Source organism: Martes martes (assembly GCF_963455335.1).
Source record: "Martes martes genome assembly, chromosome: 1".
In the NCBI taxonomy this organism is placed as follows: domain Eukaryota; kingdom Metazoa; phylum Chordata; class Mammalia; order Carnivora; family Mustelidae; genus Martes; species Martes martes.
In genome coordinates, this window is record NC_137888.1 from 209,653,888 (window position 1) to 209,675,535 (window position 21,648).

The 21,648-nt window shown below is 51.9% G+C and overlaps 1 protein-coding gene across 9 annotated transcripts in view; it reads right to left on the bottom strand.

The window, feature by feature from the left end:
* DNM2 (dynamin 2) overlaps window positions 1–21,648 on the bottom strand; it is an 85,331-nt gene that overhangs the window by 54,248 nt on the left and 9,435 nt on the right. For all 9 annotated transcript variants that reach the window (XM_080815977.1, XM_080815976.1, XM_080815975.1 and 6 more), the window contains exon 2: window positions 790–863. In XM_080815977.1, the coding sequence (XP_080672103.1) occupies window positions 790–863 (74 nt within the window). The remainder of the gene's footprint in view (window positions 1–789; window positions 864–21,648) is intronic.

Consider the following 21,648-nt stretch of genomic DNA (forward strand, 5'->3'; position numbering starts at 1 on the left):
CAATACTCCAGGCACAGAGGCCACTCGGGGCTCTGGAGGGAGCCCCCGAGAGCTCCCCAGTCCCCTTCTAGCTTCTGACCCGAGGTGCTTTCCAAGAAGACCTCAGTGGGTTTTATGCTGGAAGACATGCCCACCTCATGCCAGACTTGTGTGGAAAGAACAGAAATAAACGGGGCCACCCAGGCAAAGACAGAAAAAAAATTTACACGGGCCATTCTATATTCAGTGGGTGGGCCTCTCCCCAAAGCCAATGTCGTCATCAAAACAGACACAGGGGTGATGCTGCTCTAAGGAAAAGAGGAGACAGGACAATGGAGTGTAGGAGGGGACTGATCAGAGCAGCTGGAAAACTAGCCAGGGGAGATATCTGGGGGGACAACTGGCAACGTGAGTATGGCCTGGGCATCAGATACCAGGCAGAAATGATTACTTTCCTTGGGTGAGGCTCTATGACTGTAGGAAGGTGTCCTTAGTGCAAGGGGAGTCTCATTGAAGTACTCTGGGTTGACGTGTCACAATGTCTGCTACTGATTTTGAAAGCGTTCAGCGAAAATGTGTTATCCACAGCGCAGCCAGCAAACGTGGCGACTAGCGGCCTGGTCACAATGGAGGATATGAGGAGTGGGTGTTCACCGAACTGTGCTTCAACTATGCTACCCACGTGGAGACCATGAATTCAAGCCCAAATGGCAGCCCAAGACCCTGGACGCCGCCATCGGCCCCCTCACTCCTGCCGGGCGCTGCGTCCACACTCATTTCCTGCTGCAGCAGCGAGCTGTCCCACTGTACCTGTTTTTGAGAAGATGAGCTGCAGAATGAGAGGTCGCCGGGTGACGATTCCTGAACCTCGGGGAAGGAAGTCCCTGTGGGAGGGAAAAGGACAGAAGTTACTCACGCGGCGGGCTTGCAAGGCAGGAAGTGTGACCACACATGTGGGGCAATCCCGTCTTGCAAGTGGGGCAACGTCGGCAAAGACACCAGTCCCAGCCCGGCACTGGGAAACGCTCTGACCTTGGAGGGTCCCGAAGCCACAAGGGGCAGAGGAGGGACCGGAATGAAGGCTGCCGATGAGCGGTACCGTGTCCCTCTGGCTGGCAGCGCTCCAGCCCCAGTCTGCCCAAAGAGCTCTTTCACGGACAGATATTTGAACAACGTCCCCCATACCTCAAAGAGATCTGTACATTTCCGATGTGCACGTTATACATTGATATGATGCCATATGTATGACAGAAAGATGAAATAAAAGTAGTTGATGACAAAATATGATGTTTCACGTCCCCAAAAGACCAATCAATATAGGCAGGAAGTAGATCAGTGCTTGCCCAGGGGTGGGAAACAAGGAGGGAGCTTTCTGGGATGCTGGACATGTTCCAAAACTTGATCATGGTGGTCAACTTACTAATATTTACTGTAAATTTACTAAAAATATCACTGCATTTGAAACAGGTAGATTTCCTAATACAGAAACAATCCCTCGATAAAACAGTGAAATAAAAAATGAATCCTGTATATTTCACTACAGAAATAGGTACCACCCACACCTGCTTACACTAGCAATGTGGATGCACGCCAAGTAGGGCGACCAGAAGGCACTCTAGACCAGTGAGAAAGGAAAGTCAAAGAGCAGGGATCCAGGTGGGCACTGGAGTAGAAGGGGGACTTTCAGAGATCATTAAAGCCAAGCAGAGGATTCTTGTGTTGTTTCATGTCAAAATGGAGAAAGGTTCTAGATTCGGAGAATTTCACACAAGGAGTGTGCCTGGATAAATGTTTAGGTCATCTGCTATCTGGGCAGGACACAGGCCAAGTGGTACGGGGCGTCCCCCCTGGGATGGTCAGAGAACGCCCCTCAGAGAAGCGGAAACAAGAAATAAGCTACATGCAGGGCTGTGGAACGGCAGGGCGGGGAAACACCAAGGAGGCCCCCAGCTCACCAGGCCTTAAAGTCAGCTCTTCACCAAGACCCTCGCCAGAGGGGGCAGTCCAGTGTCTCCAGGAGAGCAAAGCCACTTCACGGCAGATGCCAGGCTCTCCCAGGACAGGGCAGGCCTACTGGTGGCTGTTAACCTCTCAAGCACCACACATGGCCTTGGCCCTAGCCCCAGGCCCCCGACCCCCTGGCTCCCTGGCTCAGAGGCAAAGACCTGAGAGGCACGGACGGGAGACCCCTTGCACATCACAGACATGGCATCCTGGAAACCATCAGCGCAGGCCCTCCAACACAGAATCAGCGACAGTAGCGGTGACAGTGTGTACGTCTTTTGCAGGAATCTCCCACTCTGCCTCTTTGACGCAACCCAACGGGTCCATGATGGAACGATACAAACACATGGGAACGCATCCCTCCTGCGCCGTGTGTGTGAGTGACACAGGATCCTTTTCCCTGCTGACCCGTGTTCGGTGGCATGGATGGGACACAGTTTGCTTATCCGCTCTCTCGCTAACGGGACATCTGGGGTCTTTCCAGTTCGGGGGCATTACAAATACAGCTGCTGTGAACATTTGCACACGTGCCTCTCGTAGACACACACCCCCATTTCTCCTGCTGAGTCAGAGGGTGGACCTGAACAGGCAAAACTTGTCTCTGGAGATAGAAATCAGAGCAGTTGGTTCCCTTTGGAGAACTGATTAGAAGGGGCACCAGGAACTTTCTGTGATGACAACATCCTCTATCTTGATCTGTCTGGTGGTTTCCTGAGTGTATGCATTTATTTAAAAAAGAAAAAAAAAAAAAAAAGGTCACTAGGCATCAGGGAGTGGTGGGACAGTGAACTGAAATTCATGGGGTCTGGCCTCTGACCCCAGATCACCCGGCCTCTGGGCCCACACATCTGACTCAAAAGCCGCTGGCATCTCCCCAGCCCGGGCCTAGCCTTCGGCCACTGGTATCGGCACACGCTGTCCTGTGACTGTTCTGGGCGTGGCTGGGGGGCCAGGCACCATGAGCACAATGGTAACCCTACAGACAACAGACAATGAGAGCTTCAACAGAACACGAGGACCAGCACGCCGCGCGAGAGAGCCCTGAGCGCTCTGGGCACATGAAGAGGAGGCAGCTTTCTGGGGCTGGGACTTGGTGGGGAGTGGGAAGGATGACTGGAGGGTGCAGCCTGGACAGACGAGGCGCGGCCCGACGGGGAGAAGGCTGAAGGATGAGGCTGGGCAGGCGCGCAGGGCCTCGCACACCAGGCCAGGAGCCCCAGGAGCCCCAGGATTCCTCCGACTGTTTCCCGAAGTTCTCAGAATGCTGAGTAGAAACAGCAGCAACACCCACCCACAGACTGGACAGGCCCCCCACAAGAGCAGCTCCCCAGAAATTCCCAGGAGTCTCGGTGAGGGGCCTGTCTGGCTGTGCCCCGAGGCCCACCCAGAGGGTTTTCTTTCTTTTTTTTTAAGATTTTATTTATTGATTTGACAGACAGAGATCACAAGTAGGCAGAGAGGCAGGCAGAGACAGAGGAAGGGAAGCAGGCGCCCCACTGAGCAGAGAGCCCGATGTGGGGCTCGATCCCAGGACCCTGGGATCATGACCTGAGCCGAAGGCAGAGGCTTTAACCCACTGAGCCACCCAGGCGCCCCAGCCCCAGAGGGTTTTCTGACACATGGCAGCAGGAGCTCTCTTGGTGCCTTCCTTCCCTTGGGAAGGAAACCACCTCCCCGGGTAGCTCTGCCCAGGACACTGTCCAGTAACTGGAGTCAACTCTCAAGCCTCAGTCATCTGCTTCTTCCGCCCTGACCCACCCACGTCGGCTACGAGGGCTGCCGTATGCCCAGGCCGCCCTGCACGCGGTGTGACTTGGGCCAGCTTCCCTGTCTCTCTGGTCTCAGTTTCCCGGTCAGTAAGAGGGAGTAACTCCACCCACCCGAGGTCAGCTGGGTACCAAACAGGCACCCCCATGACTCACCCCCTCCCCACTGCTCAGGCTCAAATGACACTTTCGTAGGGACACTTCCCACCCTTGCTCACAGCTCTAACCCCCTCCCCAAGTCCCTCCTACCTTTTTTCCTTCTCACTAACTCTCCAAGCCACTCGTCTGCTTACCCACCCCTCCCCGCCATGCAGCTCCCCAGGATAGGATCTCAGGTCTATTCTGTTCGCTGGCACAAAGTCGGGGTTCAGTAAGTGTTAGCCATGATCATTTCTGTACCAGGCCCGGGCCTGGTCCCACGATCCTCCTCCCGGCTTCCTCCTGGGCTATGTACGGTTATCGTTCTAAAGCAAAGACCAGGGATCTAAGCCTCCCTCCTGAAGAAGTGACTCGATCCATCCCACATTTCACAGGGTCCTCTACCTGCCCATCCCACCACCCCCATATCCCACCCCTGCAATTTCCGTACTTCTGGCTTCCAGCCTCTGCAGGCACTGCTCCCTCTACTAAGAAACCCCTCCCCTCACGTACTGCGCACCCACCCGTGGGCAGATGCAGTGGGCTGTACCCCTCCTTCCCAAACATATACCCCTTCTCACTCGCACAACGTGGTCTTCAACAGAAGTCCACTCTTGTGACGGCACATGACTTCACCTGACCTGGTCACTATTGGATCTCCAGCACCTAGAACAGTGCCTGGCGTAGAGCAGGTGCTCATTAAATGTTTGGTGAGTGGCCGGGAGGAATATGGGCTCTGGAGCCAGACAGCCTGGGTTCAAAGCCCAGCAGGGAGGGGAAGGCACAACAGGAGGTGGCACCAGGGGGCAGATCAGAAGCCCCAGCTGTTTATTTACTGTTGTTTGAACAGAGCCTAAGATCCCACCAGGAACCCTTGGCTTCCAGCCCCCCACATGGGCGGGGTTGCCTGCCTGAGGGAACAACGGAGGCTTAAAACCCAGGCTGACAAGTGGGCAGGTGGAGGCCTTCCGGGGGAGGAAAAACAAACAGATAAGCCAGCAAAGGATGAGTCAGAGCTGGCAAGAGCCCAGGTCACCCCTCACCTGGGCAGCATGATGGCAGGAGCCCCAGCAAGTGCCCGAGGCTGGGATCCCTTCCTCATCACCATATCCTCGTGGGGGTCACTCAAAGCCTCAGTGTGACCAGGAGACCTCAGCACAGCACCAGCCACGGGAAGAGCCTTCAGCAGGAGGCCCATGCTCGAGGGACTTGTTTGTACCCAACTCATTCTCTCAGGCTGACAAGAGCCCAGATGGGGAGCACTGGCTGTCCCCCAGCCCAGCTCTAAGCCCATCTCTGGCAACCTCTCAGCAAACCCTCGAGCAACACCAAAAGAATAATACCAGGGCCAGATAGGCAAACTAAGGCTCAGAGTTTCAGGGCGTGCCCAGGCAACTGAGCGAGGAAGGAGCAGAGCTGTGATGGGAACACAAGTGGGATGTCAATGAGGCACACCACCCCCCCCCCCAATCACCCTCATGCCCCCTAGGGCCTCCGCTGTGGTTCTGCTAGAACAGAGGCAGAGTTCACCGCTCGGCCTCTGGAGCCTCACCATCCAGTCCACATGCCCCACGGTCCCCACCCAGTGCCTGCCTCATTACCACCCATCTGGATGCCATCCAACAGTAACCACTGGTCACCCAGAGCCCAGCCCATACTCAGTGGCCCCAGGCAGGTGCCAGCGTATCTTTGGGGTCACAGCAAGGGGCAGGCAGGCTGAATGAGACTGCAGACCCAGGGCTCCGTCCAGCCGTCACCGCCCACCCCGCCCCGCAGCGAGCCCTGCTGGCTCCACCTGCAGAGCAAACATGAACCCGCCCCCTTCTCTGCACATCCAAGGCCATCACGCAAGTCATCCGTGCTTGCCTGGACCAGCACAGCTGCTGCCTCTCTGGCTACTCTCCAGCTACCCACCCTCACCCCTAGAGTGGCCACAGGGTGCCTGTGGATGCCACGTCAGAGCATGGCCCCCCTCTGCTCAGAGGCTTCCCAAGGCTCCCACCTCCCTCGGCGTAAAACCCCAAGTCCTCTCTGAGGCCCACAAGGCCCTGCACGACCTGCCAGTCACCATCCCAGCCCTGTCCCTCACTCAGCTCCCGCTATACTATTCTCTGCCATGTCCCCCCAAAAAAGGTAGGTTCCTGCCTCAGGGCCTTTGCACTGGCTACTCCCTCAGCCTCAAACTCTCTCCCTGCAACATCCACAGGGCCAACTAGCAACTCCCACCTAAACTACCTCTTCTGCACCCACTGCTCGGCACCCCCAATTATGAGGTCCTGCTCTGTTATATGCCATCGGCTTAATTCTCAATTGTTCTCATGACTGGCACCTTCCAATTTACTCACTTGTCCATAGAGCGGTGGTCTGTCCCTTCCCCCCCTGCCCATTAGAGGAGCAACCTCGTGGGAGCTTGGTCCTCTGCCTGGCATGTTCTCCAGTCTCTCCTCAGCTCTCAACAGCGAGTCAGGCATGAGGCAGGTGACCAATGTCTGTGGGATGCGGGACCAAATCTGCCACTGTCCAATGAGACTGAGGCTCAGATGGGGGGTGGGCAGTCCTGTTGACTTTGCCAATCCCACTCCAGGTGCCTCCCCTTCACAAATCCCCAGCAGCCTCCTCCCTGCTCAGCAATCCTGAGGTTCCAGAATCTGTCCCACCCTTGGCTCTCGGCCATAGGGTCACCTGCTCCAAGGTCTCATCTGGAGGGCAGGCCAGGAGAAGAAGTGGCCCATGGAGATGAGCAGCCATGGCTCCTGGGCCTCTCAGACCCCAGCTGGAATCAATCCAGGCACTCCCAATTCTTTTCTGGACTATCTGTGCAGGTCTGGCCACCTTTCTTTTTTTTTTTTTAAGATTTTATTTATTTATTTGAGAGAGAGAGAATGAGAAAGAGAGAGAGAGCAGGAAAGGGGGGAGGATCAGAGGGAGAAGCAGACTCCCCGCTGAGCAGGGAGCCCCATGCAGGACTCGATACCAGGACTCCAGGATCACCACCTGAGCCGAAGGCAGTCGCTTAACCAACTAAGCCATCCAGACACCCAGGTCTGGTCACCTTTCTGTGCCTCAGTTTCCTCATTTGTAAAGTGGGGATAATGTCACCTGCCTCAGATGGTAGTTGGAGGGGTTTGCAAAGTTCTTACCATGTTACCCAAAAGAAACCATTTGCCCTATACAATCAAGGGAAAACTGGGCACGATATGAATCTGATCATGACCCTCCTCGGCTCCAAAGGGCTCCTGATGGCCTCCAAGGCCCCAAGCAATTGCCCTATCACCTCCCTACCCTTACTGCCACCCTCACTCACTCCCTCAACCACACTGCTGGTCAAGGTACAGCAGACAGGCCAAATCTACTTTTGCTGCAGGACCTTTGCACGTACTCATCATCTGCCTGGAATGACCATCTCCTCTGAGCCTTTCCACAATCTTGGCTTCCTCTGGTCACTCAGAACTCAATTCAGATGTCAACTCTTTTGAGAGGCTTAACTGTCCCTTGCTGACAGCCCCACCCCACATCACCCTGTTTTCAATCTCTTCCATGGGTCTGCAAGGATGGCCTCTCCCGGGGCGCCTGGGTGGCTCAGTGGGTTAAGCCTCTGCCTTCGGTTCAGGTCATGGTCTCAGGGTCCTGGGATTGAGCCCTGCATCGGGCTCTCTGCTCAATGGGGAGCCTCCTTCCCCCACCCCTCGCCTGCCTCTCTGCCTACTTGTGATCTCTGTCAAATAAATAAATAAAATCTTAAAAGAAAAAAGGATGGCCTCTCCCTGTGGCAGTGCTTTCCAGAGTGAAATCTGTTAACCACCTAGATGTCCATCGGCATGGCCCTGGCTAAATCAATCTTGGAGCTGGCCCAAGACGCAATCCAGGCCACAGTGCCGAAAGCAAAGTGTGATGCACAGAACTGACTGTGTCCTCCGAACTTCTTTTTTAATGCCTGTGCACATTCCTGCCTGTGTGGGGACCACAAACTTGGAGGGGACATCTGAGCCCTTGATGGAAGTCATGTATGGAAGGCAAGTGGAAAAACTTTGTTTTAAGTTTCCAACATGACTTGAATTTCGGTCTTCCATAACTTTTTTTTACAACTTTTGTAACAGGTAAACATTAATTCTGGGGGCACCTGGGTGGCCCGGTAAGTACTTGTCTGCCTTTGGCTCAGGTCATGGTCCCGGGATTCTAGGATCAAGCCCCACATCGGGCTCCTTGCTCAGTGGGGAGCCTGCTTCTCCTTCTCCCTCTGCTGCTTCCCCTGCTTGTGCACTCTCTCTCTCTCTCTCATAAATAAAATCTTTAAAAATATGTATATATTAATTTTTAACTTTTCATTTGTACTGAGAAGCTCTAAAGCAACCCATCAGCCAAGAAGCATTTTCACAGTTGAAAGAAAAAACACTGGCAGCTGGGGACCCAAGATCTTGAGTCTGCACTCCTGGGGGTCACCTGAGCATCCTCACTGCTCTGTCCTGCAGCAGAAAGCCTGGGTGACACAGCCATCCCAGCTGCATGCCAGTTGTGTGACCTTGGTAACAAGGTTACTCATATCCTGGGCCCAGCCTCCTCGCCTATAAAATGGGGTGTGGCGGGGACAGAAGACAGTGCAGGTGCTGGGGCGTCAGTGAGTCCCCACTGCATCTCTAGGGCCTGGCTGGCCACACATGGATCCCTAGTTCTGCACATGTCACCACATGGGGGGCCCAACTGAGCCAGAGGGAGGCTGCTGGTAAAGAGAAAAGAAAGCCAGGCAGTGCCCCACCACACTCCCAGCATCCTAGAACCATCCTCCTTGCAGGCTCCTTCTTCAAGTAGGAGAATGGGTGTGCGTCCTCCCCAGTCCCCTCCCCAGAGCCTCTCCCAGATGTCTTCCTGACAGAGGGTGTCACACAAGACAGGATGGCCTTACCACCCTTTCTCTGGCCATGCCTTTCTCACCCCCAACAGCCGATCTGTCAGCAAACCTTGCCTTCAACGCCCCCGAAGATATCCCCGTCCCCTGCTCGGTCCCAAACCCTTTAGGCTGAGTCCCCTGGGTGACGGCTCCCCAACCCTCCAGGCCCCACTCTTGCCCTGCCCCGTGTGTTCCCAGTCCGGCAGCCAGGGAGAGCTTTGCAAACCACAAGTCAGATCACACTGCCCACATGCTTAAAACCCACCAGTGGCTTCCAGCAAACCTGGAACAAAACCAATGTCCTTCCCGCAGGCCACAAGGCCCAACGCTAGTGCCCCATCACCTCCCTGCCATTCTCTGCTGGCTCCCCCAGCTCCCGCCTCCGGGCCCCGCGGACATCTGACTTCAGTCTCCTTCTGGGCTCCTTTGCCTCCAGATGCCCCCACAGAGCCCTCCACTCTTTCTTCGGACAGTGGCTGGATGGCACCCGCAGGGAGAGGTCCCCTGAGCGCGTCGCCAGGCTGGGCTCTGTCCGCTCTCCATGCTTCCTTCCTGTGTACTGGTCCCCATTCTAAACCGTCTGCTTTGTTCACGGCCTGCTCCCCTGCACCCAGCACCGCGCCTGGCACACGACAGGTGCTCAGAAGCACATGTGAGAGGGGCTAGCATCTCCAGGCTGCACACAACACAGCACAGAGCTAAGCTCTGTGCACAAGAGTCTCTGTTCTGCCTTCACAGGGGCGCTCACCAACCCCACTTCTCAGATGGAGAAACTGAACCTAGAGAGCTTTGGTCACCTAGGTCAAAGCCACCTAAGCTAACAGCAATCCCTCCCCACCAACACCAACCAGTGAGGCACCAACCCAACTGGCTTCATTCCTGTCCCCACCTGCCGGCACCACCCTGGTCACCACACCGGAAACAAAGCTGAACGCTGAAGACGGGACGGCCAGTCACAGCTCCCTGCAGGTACAAAGTGGCCGGGAGATCATGACCGTGGAGAGCACAGAGGCTGCAGCTGGACAGCTCAGCCACAGCCTCGCCGTGAGACCTGAACAAGCGCCTTCCCTTGCCCGGTTCTCGGTTTCTCCATCTGGAAGATGGGGATGGCGCCCCGCCCTCCCCGTCAGGCTGTCAGCAGGATTAGAAGGACAAGTCACATGAAACCTGGTGCCTGGCACATCTAAGGCCCTATCGCACCAGACTGGTTGATGAGGGAGATGGCAGTTAGGGAGACCTGCCTTGGCACCTCAAGAAGGACCCTGGCACAGTCTTCCCTGGCAGGCCTGGCACGATGATTCTAAGTCAGCTCCCACTCCGACACAGCAACCCCCTTCCAGGGATCAGCCCTGGGCACAGCAGACACACAGGCCTGTCGCCTCACCCCAAGGCCCGGTCTGGAGGGGGAAACTAAAAGCTCACACGGGAGAACAAGTGGACTGAGTCGGGCTGGGCTGGACTGAGGACCAGCAAGCAGAAGTAAAGAGAGCACGAGACCAGAGAAACAGAGGCAAGTCAACAGTAGTCTCCGGGAGATGTCAATACCCCATCCTCAATCATGGACAGAACACGGGGCAAAAGATCAACGAGGAAACAGAACACATCGACGCCAGCATAAACCAATGAGATCTACCAGGCCTGCAGAGAACCCTCCACCCAACACCGGCAGAATACACATTCTTATCAAGGGCACATGGAACATTCTCCACGCTAGGCGGTATGAAGGTTAGGCCATAAAACAAGACTCATAAATGTCAAGGGACTGAAAAATCACACAAAGTATGTTCTTTGGCCACCGTGGGATGGAATGAGAAATCAGTAACAGAAGGAAATTTGGGGAAATTCACAAGTACGTGGAAATTAATAACAACACACTCCTGAACAACCAGTGAGTCAAAGACGGAAACATAATGGAAATTAAAAATACTTTGAGATGAATGAAAATGAAAGCACAACATATAGGCCAAAACTTACAGGCTTCAGTAAAAGCAGTATGCACAGGAAAATTTATAGATGTAGGCACCTATGTATGTTTTCTTAAGATCTTATTTATTTCTTTGTCAGAGAGAGAGTGGGGGGGAGCACAAGCAGGGGCAGCAGCAGGCAGGGCAGTCAGAGGGAGACGCTGGCTCCCGCTGAGCAAGGAGCCAATGGGGGACTTGATCCCAAGACCCGGGGACCATGACCTGGGCCAAAGGCAGACACTTTGCTGAGTCAGCCACCTAGGCATCCCAAGGTACCTATATTTAGGGAAAAAAAGAAAAGGGGAAAAAAAAAAAAAAGGACAGGAGGATGCTGGGTGGCTCAGTCAGTTGGGTGTGTCTGACTCCTGGTTTTAGCTCAGGTCATGATCTCATGTGTTGTGACATGGAGCCCCACACTGGGTTTCCCTGCTCAGTGGGGCAGTCTGCTTGAGATCCTCTCTCTCCTTCTGCCTCTCCCCCACACTCGCTAACAAATAAATCTTAAAAAAAAAAAAAAAAAAGATGGGCACCCGGCAGGCCCATCAGAGAACACGTGATTCTTAATCGGGGTTGTGAGCTCCAGCCCCACACTGGGTGTAGATATCACTTAAAAATAAAATCTTCAGGGCGCCTGGGTGGCTCAGGCAGTTAAGTGTCTGCTTTGGGCTCAGGTCATGATCCCAGGTGGGATCAAGTCCTACATCGGGCTTCCTGTTCAGTGGGGAGTCTGCTTCTCTGCCCCTCCCCTGGCTCCGATGCATTCTCTCTCTCTCCCTCTCTCACTCACTCTCTCTCAAGTAAATAAATCTCAAAAGTAAATAAAATAAAATCTTAAAAAAGAAAATAAAAAATAGGGCACCTGGGTGGCTCAGTGGGTTAAGCATCTGCCTTTGGCTCAGGTCATGATCCCAGGGTCCTGGGCTCGAGTCCCACATCGGGCTCCCTGCTCAGCGGGGAGCCTGCTTCTCCCTCTCCCTCAGCCTGTCTCCCCCACTTATGCTCTCTCTCACTCTCTCTTTTCCTCTGAAATAAATAAAACCTTTAAAATTTTTTAAATAAGTTACTTAAAATTAAATTAAAAATTAAAAAAGACAGACATACAGACTATACAGGTTGTTCTATACCAATTATACCTCAATAAAGCTTTAACATTTAGAAATTTAAAAAAAAGAAAAATTAAAAAAAAAAAAAAGAAAAATTTAAGGGGCGCCTGGGTGGCTCAGTGGGTTAAAGCCTCTGCCTTGAGCTCAGGTCATGATCCCAAGGTCCTGGGATCGAGCCCCGCATTGGGCTCTCTGCTCCGCAGGGAGCCTGCTTCCCCTCCCCCCCACCATCTCTGCCTGCCTCTCTGCCTACTTGTGATTTCCCTCTCTGTGTCAAATAAATAAATAAATAAAATCTTAAAAAAAAAAAAAAAAAGGAGTTTTAACAGAGCCTTCACAACCTCTGCCAAAAAATAAAAGAGGAAGGAACACTTCCTAACTGGTCCTGTGAGGCCAGCATTATCCTGAGACCAAAGCTAGACAAAAACATGACAAGAAAACAGACTAATATTTCTTATGAATACAGACCAAAAAAATCCTCAGAACAAATACGGGTAAGCCAAATCCAACAACATATAAAAAGGATTATGCACCAGAGCCAAGTGAGATTTATCACAAGAATGCCGGAACTGTCCAAAAATGCAAAGATCAATCAATGCAACACACCATATGAAGAGTAAATGACAAAACTATATCATGATCTCAACAGATGCAGAAAAGGCATTTGATAAAATCCAACACCCTTCCACGATAAAAACACTCAACAAACTAGGAACAGAAGGGAATTTATCTCAACCTGATAGAGGGCATTTACACAAAACCTGCTGCTTACATCCTACTAATGGTAAAGCACTTAAAGCTTTCCCTCTAAGATCAAGAACAAGACAAGTATATCCACTCTCACTTCTATTCAGTATTGTCTGCAGGTTCTAGCCAAGGCAATAAGACAGGAAAAAAAAATAAGTGCATCCCAAGGAAGAAGCAAACTATTCAAAGATGACATGATCGTGTCTATAGCAACTGCTACAGAATCCACCAAAAACAACACCACAAAAAAAACACAAAAACCTAAGTAAGTGAAAAAACATCCGGTGTTTACAGACTGGAAAATTTAATATTGTTAAGATGGCAGTACTCCCCAAATAGATCTAAATCTTTCCAACAGGGGCACCTGGATGGCTCAAGTCATGATCTCATGGTCCTGGGATCGAGCCCTGCATCAGGCTCCCTGGGAGCCTGCTTCTCCCTTTCTCTCCCTCTCAAATAAATAAATAAAATCTTTTAAAATAAATAAGTGAATAAATAAATCTTTTCAATGAATAGTACTGGGTCTACCGGACAGCCACATGCAAAAGAATGAAGTTGAACTCCGACCTCACAAGATATACAAAAATTGACTCAGAATGGATCAGAGACCTCAATATAAGTCGGAAAACTGTAACACAGTTAAAAGAAAATATAACGAGTATTGACAATAACTAAGATATGGAAATAACCTACGTGTCCATCAACAGATGAATGGATAAAGAAATTGTGAATTGTGGTATATGTACACACACTGGAATATTATTCAGTCATTAAAAAAAAAAAAAAAAAAAGAATGAGGGTGCCTGGATGGCTCAGTGGGTTAAAGCCTCAGCTCAGGTTATGATCCCAGGGTCCTGGGATCGAGTTCCGCATCGGGCTCCCTGCTCGGCAGGGAGCCTGCTTCCCCTTCCCTGTGTCTCTGCCTGCCTCTCTGCCTACTTGTGATCGCTGTCAAAAAAATAAATAAAATCTTAAAAAAAAAATTCAAAGAAAAAAAAAGATATTTAAAAAAAGAATGAAATCTTGCTATTTTTGACAACAGGGATGGATCCTGAGGGCATTATGCTAAATGAAGTAAGACAGAGAAAGAAAATCGCCATCTGATCTGTCTTATATGTGAAATCTTAAACAAACAGACAAACAGAAAAACCCACCAAACTCAGATACAGAGAACAGATCAGTAGTTGCCAGAGGTGGGCGGGGGGAGGAACAGGGGATGAAGAAAAAAATAGGCATCCAATTCTGTTCATTCAATTTGGCAACGCTTGCCTTCAAATGCACTTCTTAAAATGACTTTGTCTAACTGAAACATTCCCCATAAGGACCAATGTAATTTTAGGTTGTTTTAGTAGGATTTTGACTTTTTTTTTAAGATCTACAGATTCTGTGACCACCGTGGTACCCAAAAGGTGGACTGCTCAATTATCTGAAACTTAAGGATACCATTTCTTCAGATAAGCCTTGGGTCTCTCACAGCCAAATTAATACCTGAATCGGGTGTGGCACTGGGCTGGGATGTTGTGTTTTACAGTGTATCTCACTGCACGGAATTTTTCTTGAGGTTGACAGGTGCTCTAGTGTCACTCTAACCTGCTCCATGACCAGTTTAGGAAGCATGGGAGTCTTAGACTCAGGTGGCAAAAAATACGGGGAAAAAAATTTATAAAAGAAAATACAGGACTAAATCATGACCCTCATGGATTTAACAACAGTTTCTCAGATCCGACACCAAAACCGTAAGTGACAAAAGAACAATACAGGCAGGGCGCCTGGGTGGCTCAGTGGGTTGAAGCCTCTGCCTCCGGCTCAGGTCATGATCCCAGGGTCCTGGGATCGAGCCGCGCATCGGGCTCTCTGCTCAGCGGGGAGCCTGCTTCCTTCCCTCTCTGCCTGCTTCTCTGTCTACTTGTGATCTCTGTCAAATAAATAAATAAAATCTTAAAAAAAAAAAAAGAACAATACAGGGATGGGATTTCATCAAAATAAAATTTGTCATCTTTTTTTTTTTTTTAGATTTTATTTATTTATTAGAGAGAGAGATCACAAGTAGGCTGAGAGGCGGGCAGAGAGAGAGGGGGAAGCAGGCTCCCTGCTGAGCAGAGAGCCGATGTGGGGCTCGATCCCAGGACCCTGAGATCATGACCTGAGCTGAAGGCAGAGGCCACTGAGCCACCCAGGCGCCCCAAAATTTGTCTTCTTCTAAGGACACTATCAAGAAAGTAAAAAGAGGGGCGCCTGGGTGGCTCAGTGGGTTAAAGCCTCTGCCTTAGGCTCAGGTCATGATCTCAGGGTCCTGGGATGGAGCCCCACATCGGGCTTTCTGTTCAGTGGGGAGCCTGCTTCCTCCTCTCTCTCTCTCTGCCTGCCTCTCTGCCTGCTTGTGATCTCTCTCTCTCTGTCAAATAAATAAAATCTTTAAAAAAAAAAAAAAGAAAGTAAAAAGACAACTCAATGGGAGAAGGTATTTGCAAATCACATAGCTCATAGGAGATTGGTCTTGATACAAGATATAAAGAACTTTTACAAACCAACAATAGGCCAAAAAAACCCATTTAAAAAAGGACAAAGGGTTTGAATAGACATGTCTACAAAGAAGACAGAAAAATGGTCATTAAGCACACGAAAATTCATCAGTCGCTGGGAAACGAAAATTTAAAAAAAGAGCGAAATACCACTTCATACCCACTACAAAGCTAAATTCAAAAAGACAGATAATAACAAGTGTCGACAAAGATGTGGAGAAATTGGAACCCTCCTACAGTGCTGGTCCACCGTAAAATGGGGCAGCCACCAGGGAAAACTGGAAATTTCTCAAGGTTTAAGTTGACCATAAGGATTACCACATGGGGGGCACCTGGGTGGTTCAGTGGGTTAAGGCCTCTGCCTTCAGCTCGGGTCATGATCCCGGGGTCCTGGGATCGAGGCCCGCATCGGGCTCTCTGCTCAGCGGGGAGCCTGCTTCCTTCCCTCTCTGCCTGCTTCTCTGCCTACTTGTGATCTCTGTCACATAAATAAATAAAATCTTTAAAAAAAAAAAAAAAGGATTACCACATGGTTCAGCAATTCCATCCTACAAAGAGACTCAAAAGAAATGAACACATATACACATGAAAACCCATACACAAATGTTCACAGCAGTGCTATTCTTGATGGCCAAAAAGTAGAAATGACCCAAATGTTTGTCAACTGAGGAACAGGTAAACACAAGGGGGCATAATCTGTACCGTGGAATACTATTCAGCCATGAAAAGGACTGGGGTTTTGATTCGTGCAATAGCAAAGATGAACCTTGAACACACAGTACAAAGTGCAAGGAGCCAGACACAAAAACCACGTTGTAAACGATTCCATCAATACAAAACGTCCAGAGCAGGCAAATTCATAGAAAGCAAATTAGTGGTTGGGAGTTGGTGGGGGGGGTGGGGAGTGACTGCTGGTGAGGACAGAGTTTCTTTTGGGGACATGAAAAGGTTCTGAAATTAGACAGTGGTGATCACCACACAACTCCATGAAGATGCTAAAAATCACCTGATGGTACACTTTATTATTTTTTTTTAAGACTTACTTTTTAAGTCATCTCTACACCCAACGTGGGGCTCAAACTCACAACCCTAAGATCAAGAGCTGCATGCTCAGGACACCTGGGTGGCTCAGTCGGTGAAGCACCTGCTTGCAGTTCGGGTCATGATCCTGGGGTCCTGGGATCGAGCCCCATATCAGGCTCTCTGCTCAGCGGGGAGCCTGCTTCTCCCTCTGCCTCTGCCACTCCCGCTTTGTACTCACTCGCTCTCTCACTCTCTCTGAGAAATAAATAAGCAAAATCTTCAAAAAAAAGGACGCCTGGGTGGCTCAGTTGGTTAACCGACTGCCTTGGGCTCAGGTCATGATCCCAGAGTCCCGAGATCGCGTCCCACATCGGGCTCTCTGCTCCTAGGGGAGCCTGCTTCTCCCTCTGACATTCTTCCCTCTCATGCTCTCTCTCTCTCTCTCTCTTTCTCTCTCACAAGTTAATAAATAAAATCTTTAAAAAAAAAAGAGTCACATGCTCTACAGACTGAGCCAGCCAGGTGTCCCCTCCAACAGTACTTTAAAAGGATGAGTTTTATGTGAAATATAGTTCAGTTCAGTAGAGATGGTATTTTAAGACAAAAAGCAGGGGGCAGGGCGCCTGGGAAGCTCAGTGGGTTAAAGCTTCTGCCTTCGGCTCAGGTCACGATCCCAGGGGCCTGGGATCGAGCCCCGCCATCGGGCTCTCTGCTCAGCGGGGAGCCTGCTTCCTCCTCTGCCTGCCTCTCTGCCTACTTATGATCTCTGTCTGTCAAATAAATAAATAATTAATTAAAAAAAAAAAAAAAAACAAAAAGCAGGAGAGCAACCCATGTACCAAGAAGGGAGCAAGTCCATCATCTATGAAAACCACTGCCGGGGGCCTAGGCGGCTCAGCTGGTGGAACAGCCCCTCCTGCTGCTCGCTCGCTCTCTTTCAAATAAATAAATAAATCTTAGAGAAAAAAAAAAAAAAAAGATAAAAACCACTGCCAACCCACACAAACCCTCCCAGAAAGGCCCGGGCCTCTGACTGTGGCCTGGCCTCATCCTGCCCTCCTCCGGCCTTATCCCCTCCGTGACCCTGATCTTAGTCACAGCCTCCGTCTCCTGGTGGCATGCCTGCCCAGTGGGTGCCTCCCCCACCCGGCCTGACTTCAAGCAGCGACAGCAGAGGGGCAGCCCGGGTCGGAGCAGGGCCTGCAGCAGGCCGGCTGCCTTTGCTGAGGGAGTACCTGTTAGCGACTGAGACGCATGGCTCGTTTACGAGGAGGAGAGGGCGTTCTAGAACAACTAATATGCACTGGGCACCATACAAAGGGCAGGGGCACCCCCACGCGCAAGGCCCCGGCAGCAGGGCACCGACCTTCTACTGGGTGGAGATGGACAATAAACCAAGTAAATGGGTAGAACCATGACAGGGAGTGACGAGGGCTTCCAAGAAAGAACAAGCAGGGCAAGAGGATGGGGTAACAAGACGGAGGCGTTCTAGCAGGGGGGCCAGGCAGGGCCTGCGGAGGAGGAGACCTGACCACAGGCCGGGCGGAGGCGACAAGTGATCCATCAGGTTATCTCAAGGAACGGGCTTTCCAGGCAAAGGAAGAGCATATATGCAAAGGCCCTGAGGTGGGACCCTGTTTCACAGCTTTGAGGAACAGTAAAGGGCCCAGCAGAGCCAGAAGAGAACAAGTAAGAGAGGGAGGGAGAGAAAAAGAGAGAGAGAGAAAGAGGAAGGAAGGAAGGAAGGAAGTGAGTACTGACACAATTGGACACTCATATGCAAAAGAATCTTAACCTCCATCTGTATCTCTTAAGTCCTACATAAATTAATTCAAAATGTACCTGACTCATGAGCCACACAGAGCCAGGAGCACACGTGTTTCCAGCAGCATTATTCACCGTCGCCAAGAACCGGAGACAATGCACCGGCCTTCAGCGCGTGAACAGATCAGCAGACCGTGGCCCGGTCACACCATGAAATACCCCCCAGCAATAAAAAGGACCGAAGGGCAATTGCCTTCAGCCCGGATGGTTCTCCAGTGTGCTACAGAGGGAGACGCCGCCGACTCAGAAGCCTCGTGGGCTCATTTACATAAGATTCTGGAAAAGGCAAGACCATAGGGTAGAGAGCCCATCCTCAGGCGCCAGGTGCACAGGGTGGGGGGGGGACCCCAAAAGGGCACAGGGGGACTCCTGGGGGGGACTGCAGGTGTTCTGTCTGTTGATCGTGCTGGTGGCGACACAAGCCTGCTTGTTTGTCAGAACAACTTTATGCTAAAACCGGCGTGTTGACTCTATGTAAATGATACCTGGAGGGTGGGAAACAAGCCAGAGGGGCGGCAGGCGCTCTTTGTGCCAATGCGGGGAGATCTCCAAGAAACACTGTCCAGTAACAAGCTCACCGCTCCGACCAGGGTGTAAAGCTGTGCAGGGGGGAAGGGAGAACAAACACACACGTGTTTGCTTCTGTCGCTCCGGAGCCCGGGCGGGCACACGCCCCCGGGGAGCAGGGCGGTGAGCTGTGAGGGGCGGACGGGAGCAAGGCCTCCCTCTCCATCCATTCTGCAACTTTGGAACTTGGTGCCATACTGAACATATTACCGATTTAAGCAATCAAGAACCACCTCTGAGGCTTCCAAAGGATGGCGTATGAAAAGGAGAGAAAGAGTGAACCACCACAGGGGAAGCTGACAGACACCGCCTTGACCAAGAGATCAAGGTCAGCATCACCCACGGGAAGGCCTGTCAGGGGTGACGGACCCAACAGGATGTGGAGGGAAGGGCTCCTTACCTCTGTGTTCTTCTCCCCAAACCTGGAGCCCCCATCTCATCATGGAAATACCAGAAAAACCCAAACTGAAGGACATTCTATCAATGCCAAAGGCATGAAAAGCAAGCAAAGAGGGTGGTGCGGTCACAGACAAGCAGAGACTCCGGAGGAGGGACGACTGGCCTGCAGCATGGCATCCCAGATGGGGTCCTGGGACAGAAAAAGGACACAGCGGGGAAAGCTGGGGAAATCTGCAGTAAGTCTGGCTTTCCTTAATGATAACAACCTACCAAGGTTCATTTCTCAGTTTGAGGCACCCATGTACCATGGGGCAGTGGCTACGTGGGCGCTCTTGCTACTGTCTTTGCTCCTTTAAACTTTTTTATTTATTTATTTATTTTTTTAAAGATTTTGTTTATTTATTTGACAGAGACAGATCACAAGTAGACAGAGAGGCAGGCGGGGGGCGGCGGGGGGGGAAGCAGGCTCCCCGCCAAACAGAGAGCCCGATGCAGGGCTCGATCTCAGGACCCCGAGATCATGACCTGAGCCGAAGGCAGAGGCTCAACCTACTGAGCCACCCAGGCGCCCCTGCTCCTTTAAACTTAAAACTGGTTTATTTTCGGGGCACCTGGGTGGCTCAGTCATTGCGCGCCTGCCTTTGACTCGGGTCGTGATCCCAGGGTTCTGGGATTGAGCCCCACATCGGGCTCCCTGCTCGGCGGGAAGCCTGCTTCTCCTTCTCCCACTCTCCCGGTTGTGTTCCTTCTTTCTCTGTCAAATAAATAAATAAAATCTTAAAAAAAAAAAAAAACTTGTTTATTTTCGGGGCGCCTGGCTGGCTCAGTCAGCTAAGCATCCAGCTTTGGCTCAGGTCATGATCACAAGGTCCTGGGATCGAGCCCCAGGTCAGCTCCCCACTCAGCACAGTCTGCTTCTCCTTCTGCCCCTCTCCCTACTCGTTCTCTCTTTCTCTCTCTCTCTACCCCCCCAAAAAAAGAAAATAAAATCATTAAAAAAAAAAGTGTTCTTTTTAATTTGGTCAATCTAAAATTGTTCCAATATAAAAAATGTATTACAAGCAAAACAAAGGCAAAAACTCCTCCAGATGGTGAAGAGCGGGACCTTGGCTGGAGGCAGACCCATTCTGGCAGGACCGGGGACTCTCAAACATGGGCTTCTAAGGGCACTGGGGGGAATGGGGAACGTTCACACACAGAGATGCAGAAAAAGGATCCGGCAAGAGCCTCGGGCTGATGGAAGTGGTTCCCTGCAGAGCGCCGGGGGAACCTCTGCCTTACTCCGGTGCGTCCTAAAGGAATGACTCTTACCTGACAATGAACAAATAAATCTTAAAAAACTTAAAAAAGAAAAGAACTGAAAACTCAAGCCAACGTGTCATTTTCTGCCGGTGCTGGGAGTGTGTTCCAGGGGGAGCCTCCCCTCTTGGCCAGCCGTGCGCCCAGAGGCCCCCCTCCCGGTGAGCGAGGCCGGGCAGCGCCGGTGGCAGGTGTCGGCAGGACAGACGCCAGAGGCTGGACTTCCGTCAGAACGGCTTCCCCCCAGACGAGGGGAACTCAGTGTTGCAAGACAAGACGAGCCGACTCAAACCACAGGAAGGCTCCCTCAGGCTGAGTGGGTGGCTCCCCGTCTCTGGTCGCAGTCCCCCAATCCTGATTTAGAGAATCCTGGCACTCCGTCGCCCCGCTGGGGAGCGAAAGAACAATGTCTGAAGGCATCATCCTCAAAACCACTGGCTCCCTGGCTACCGGGCCAGCTGGGAGCCTCCTGGACAAGGAGGCTGTGGCCATCCGGAGGAACCCTCCCCATCAGCAGAGAACACAGAGGCCCGATGGCCTGAGACAGGCAGGGCTGTGTCCCAGGCCCACCACAGAGGCATCCTCCGGGGTTGGCCTGGCCGTGCCAGGGTGTATCACCCAGCAGGCGGCTGTCACCCCAGCTGGGACTGTTCCTGCCTGCTCTGCTCGTCAGCCAGCCTGCCCGTCCGTTTAGACTCTTATCGCTGGGAAAATGTATCATGCAGCAGAGTCTCCAGGACGCCTCCTCCTCCTCCATCTGGGCGTGGGGGTGTCACTGGAGGGGCTGGGCAGCTCTGCTGGACACCTGTTCATACCCTGCAGGTCTGCGGTCTGAGCGGGTTCAAGTTTAGCCAGAAGAAGTCTCCCGTTACAGAGCATGGGTATTCCATGCTATGGCTCGTGACTAGAATCCCCCGGGAGTTTTAAGTTGGTCTAGGGAGGCATGCTGGTATTTTACAACCTCTCCCCCTAGCTCCTATGGGAGGACGACCCCCAGTGGCTCTTTCCACAGTTCTGCTCTGGTCCAAGTGGGGACTCGGGCATCCTGCCTTCAGAGCTCGGGGCGCCCGTGGTGAACGTGCTAGGCAAAGTGGTGCCCACTCCTGCCTGGCAGCCAGGTACAAAGCAAGAGTTAAGGGGGCAGCTCACTGGAAGGTTTGTGGGGCTTCCATTGCCCCAGCCTAGGGTGGGGGCCCCTCTGATGGCTGGGGAAGTCAGCCCAGACAGACATCCGAGCTTGGGTGGCCCTGGGGTCTCAGCGCAATACTGTTATTACTCAGCGTCCGCAGGACAAATCACAGCCCTGCCCATGAAGAAGATGCGCGTGCTTCTGGCCCCCCTGGAGCAGCCCATGCCCCACTCTCCACTGTGAGCCCCAGCAGGGAGTCCCAGCCCCGTCCTCCAGCCCCCTTTTCTCAATGAAAGTCT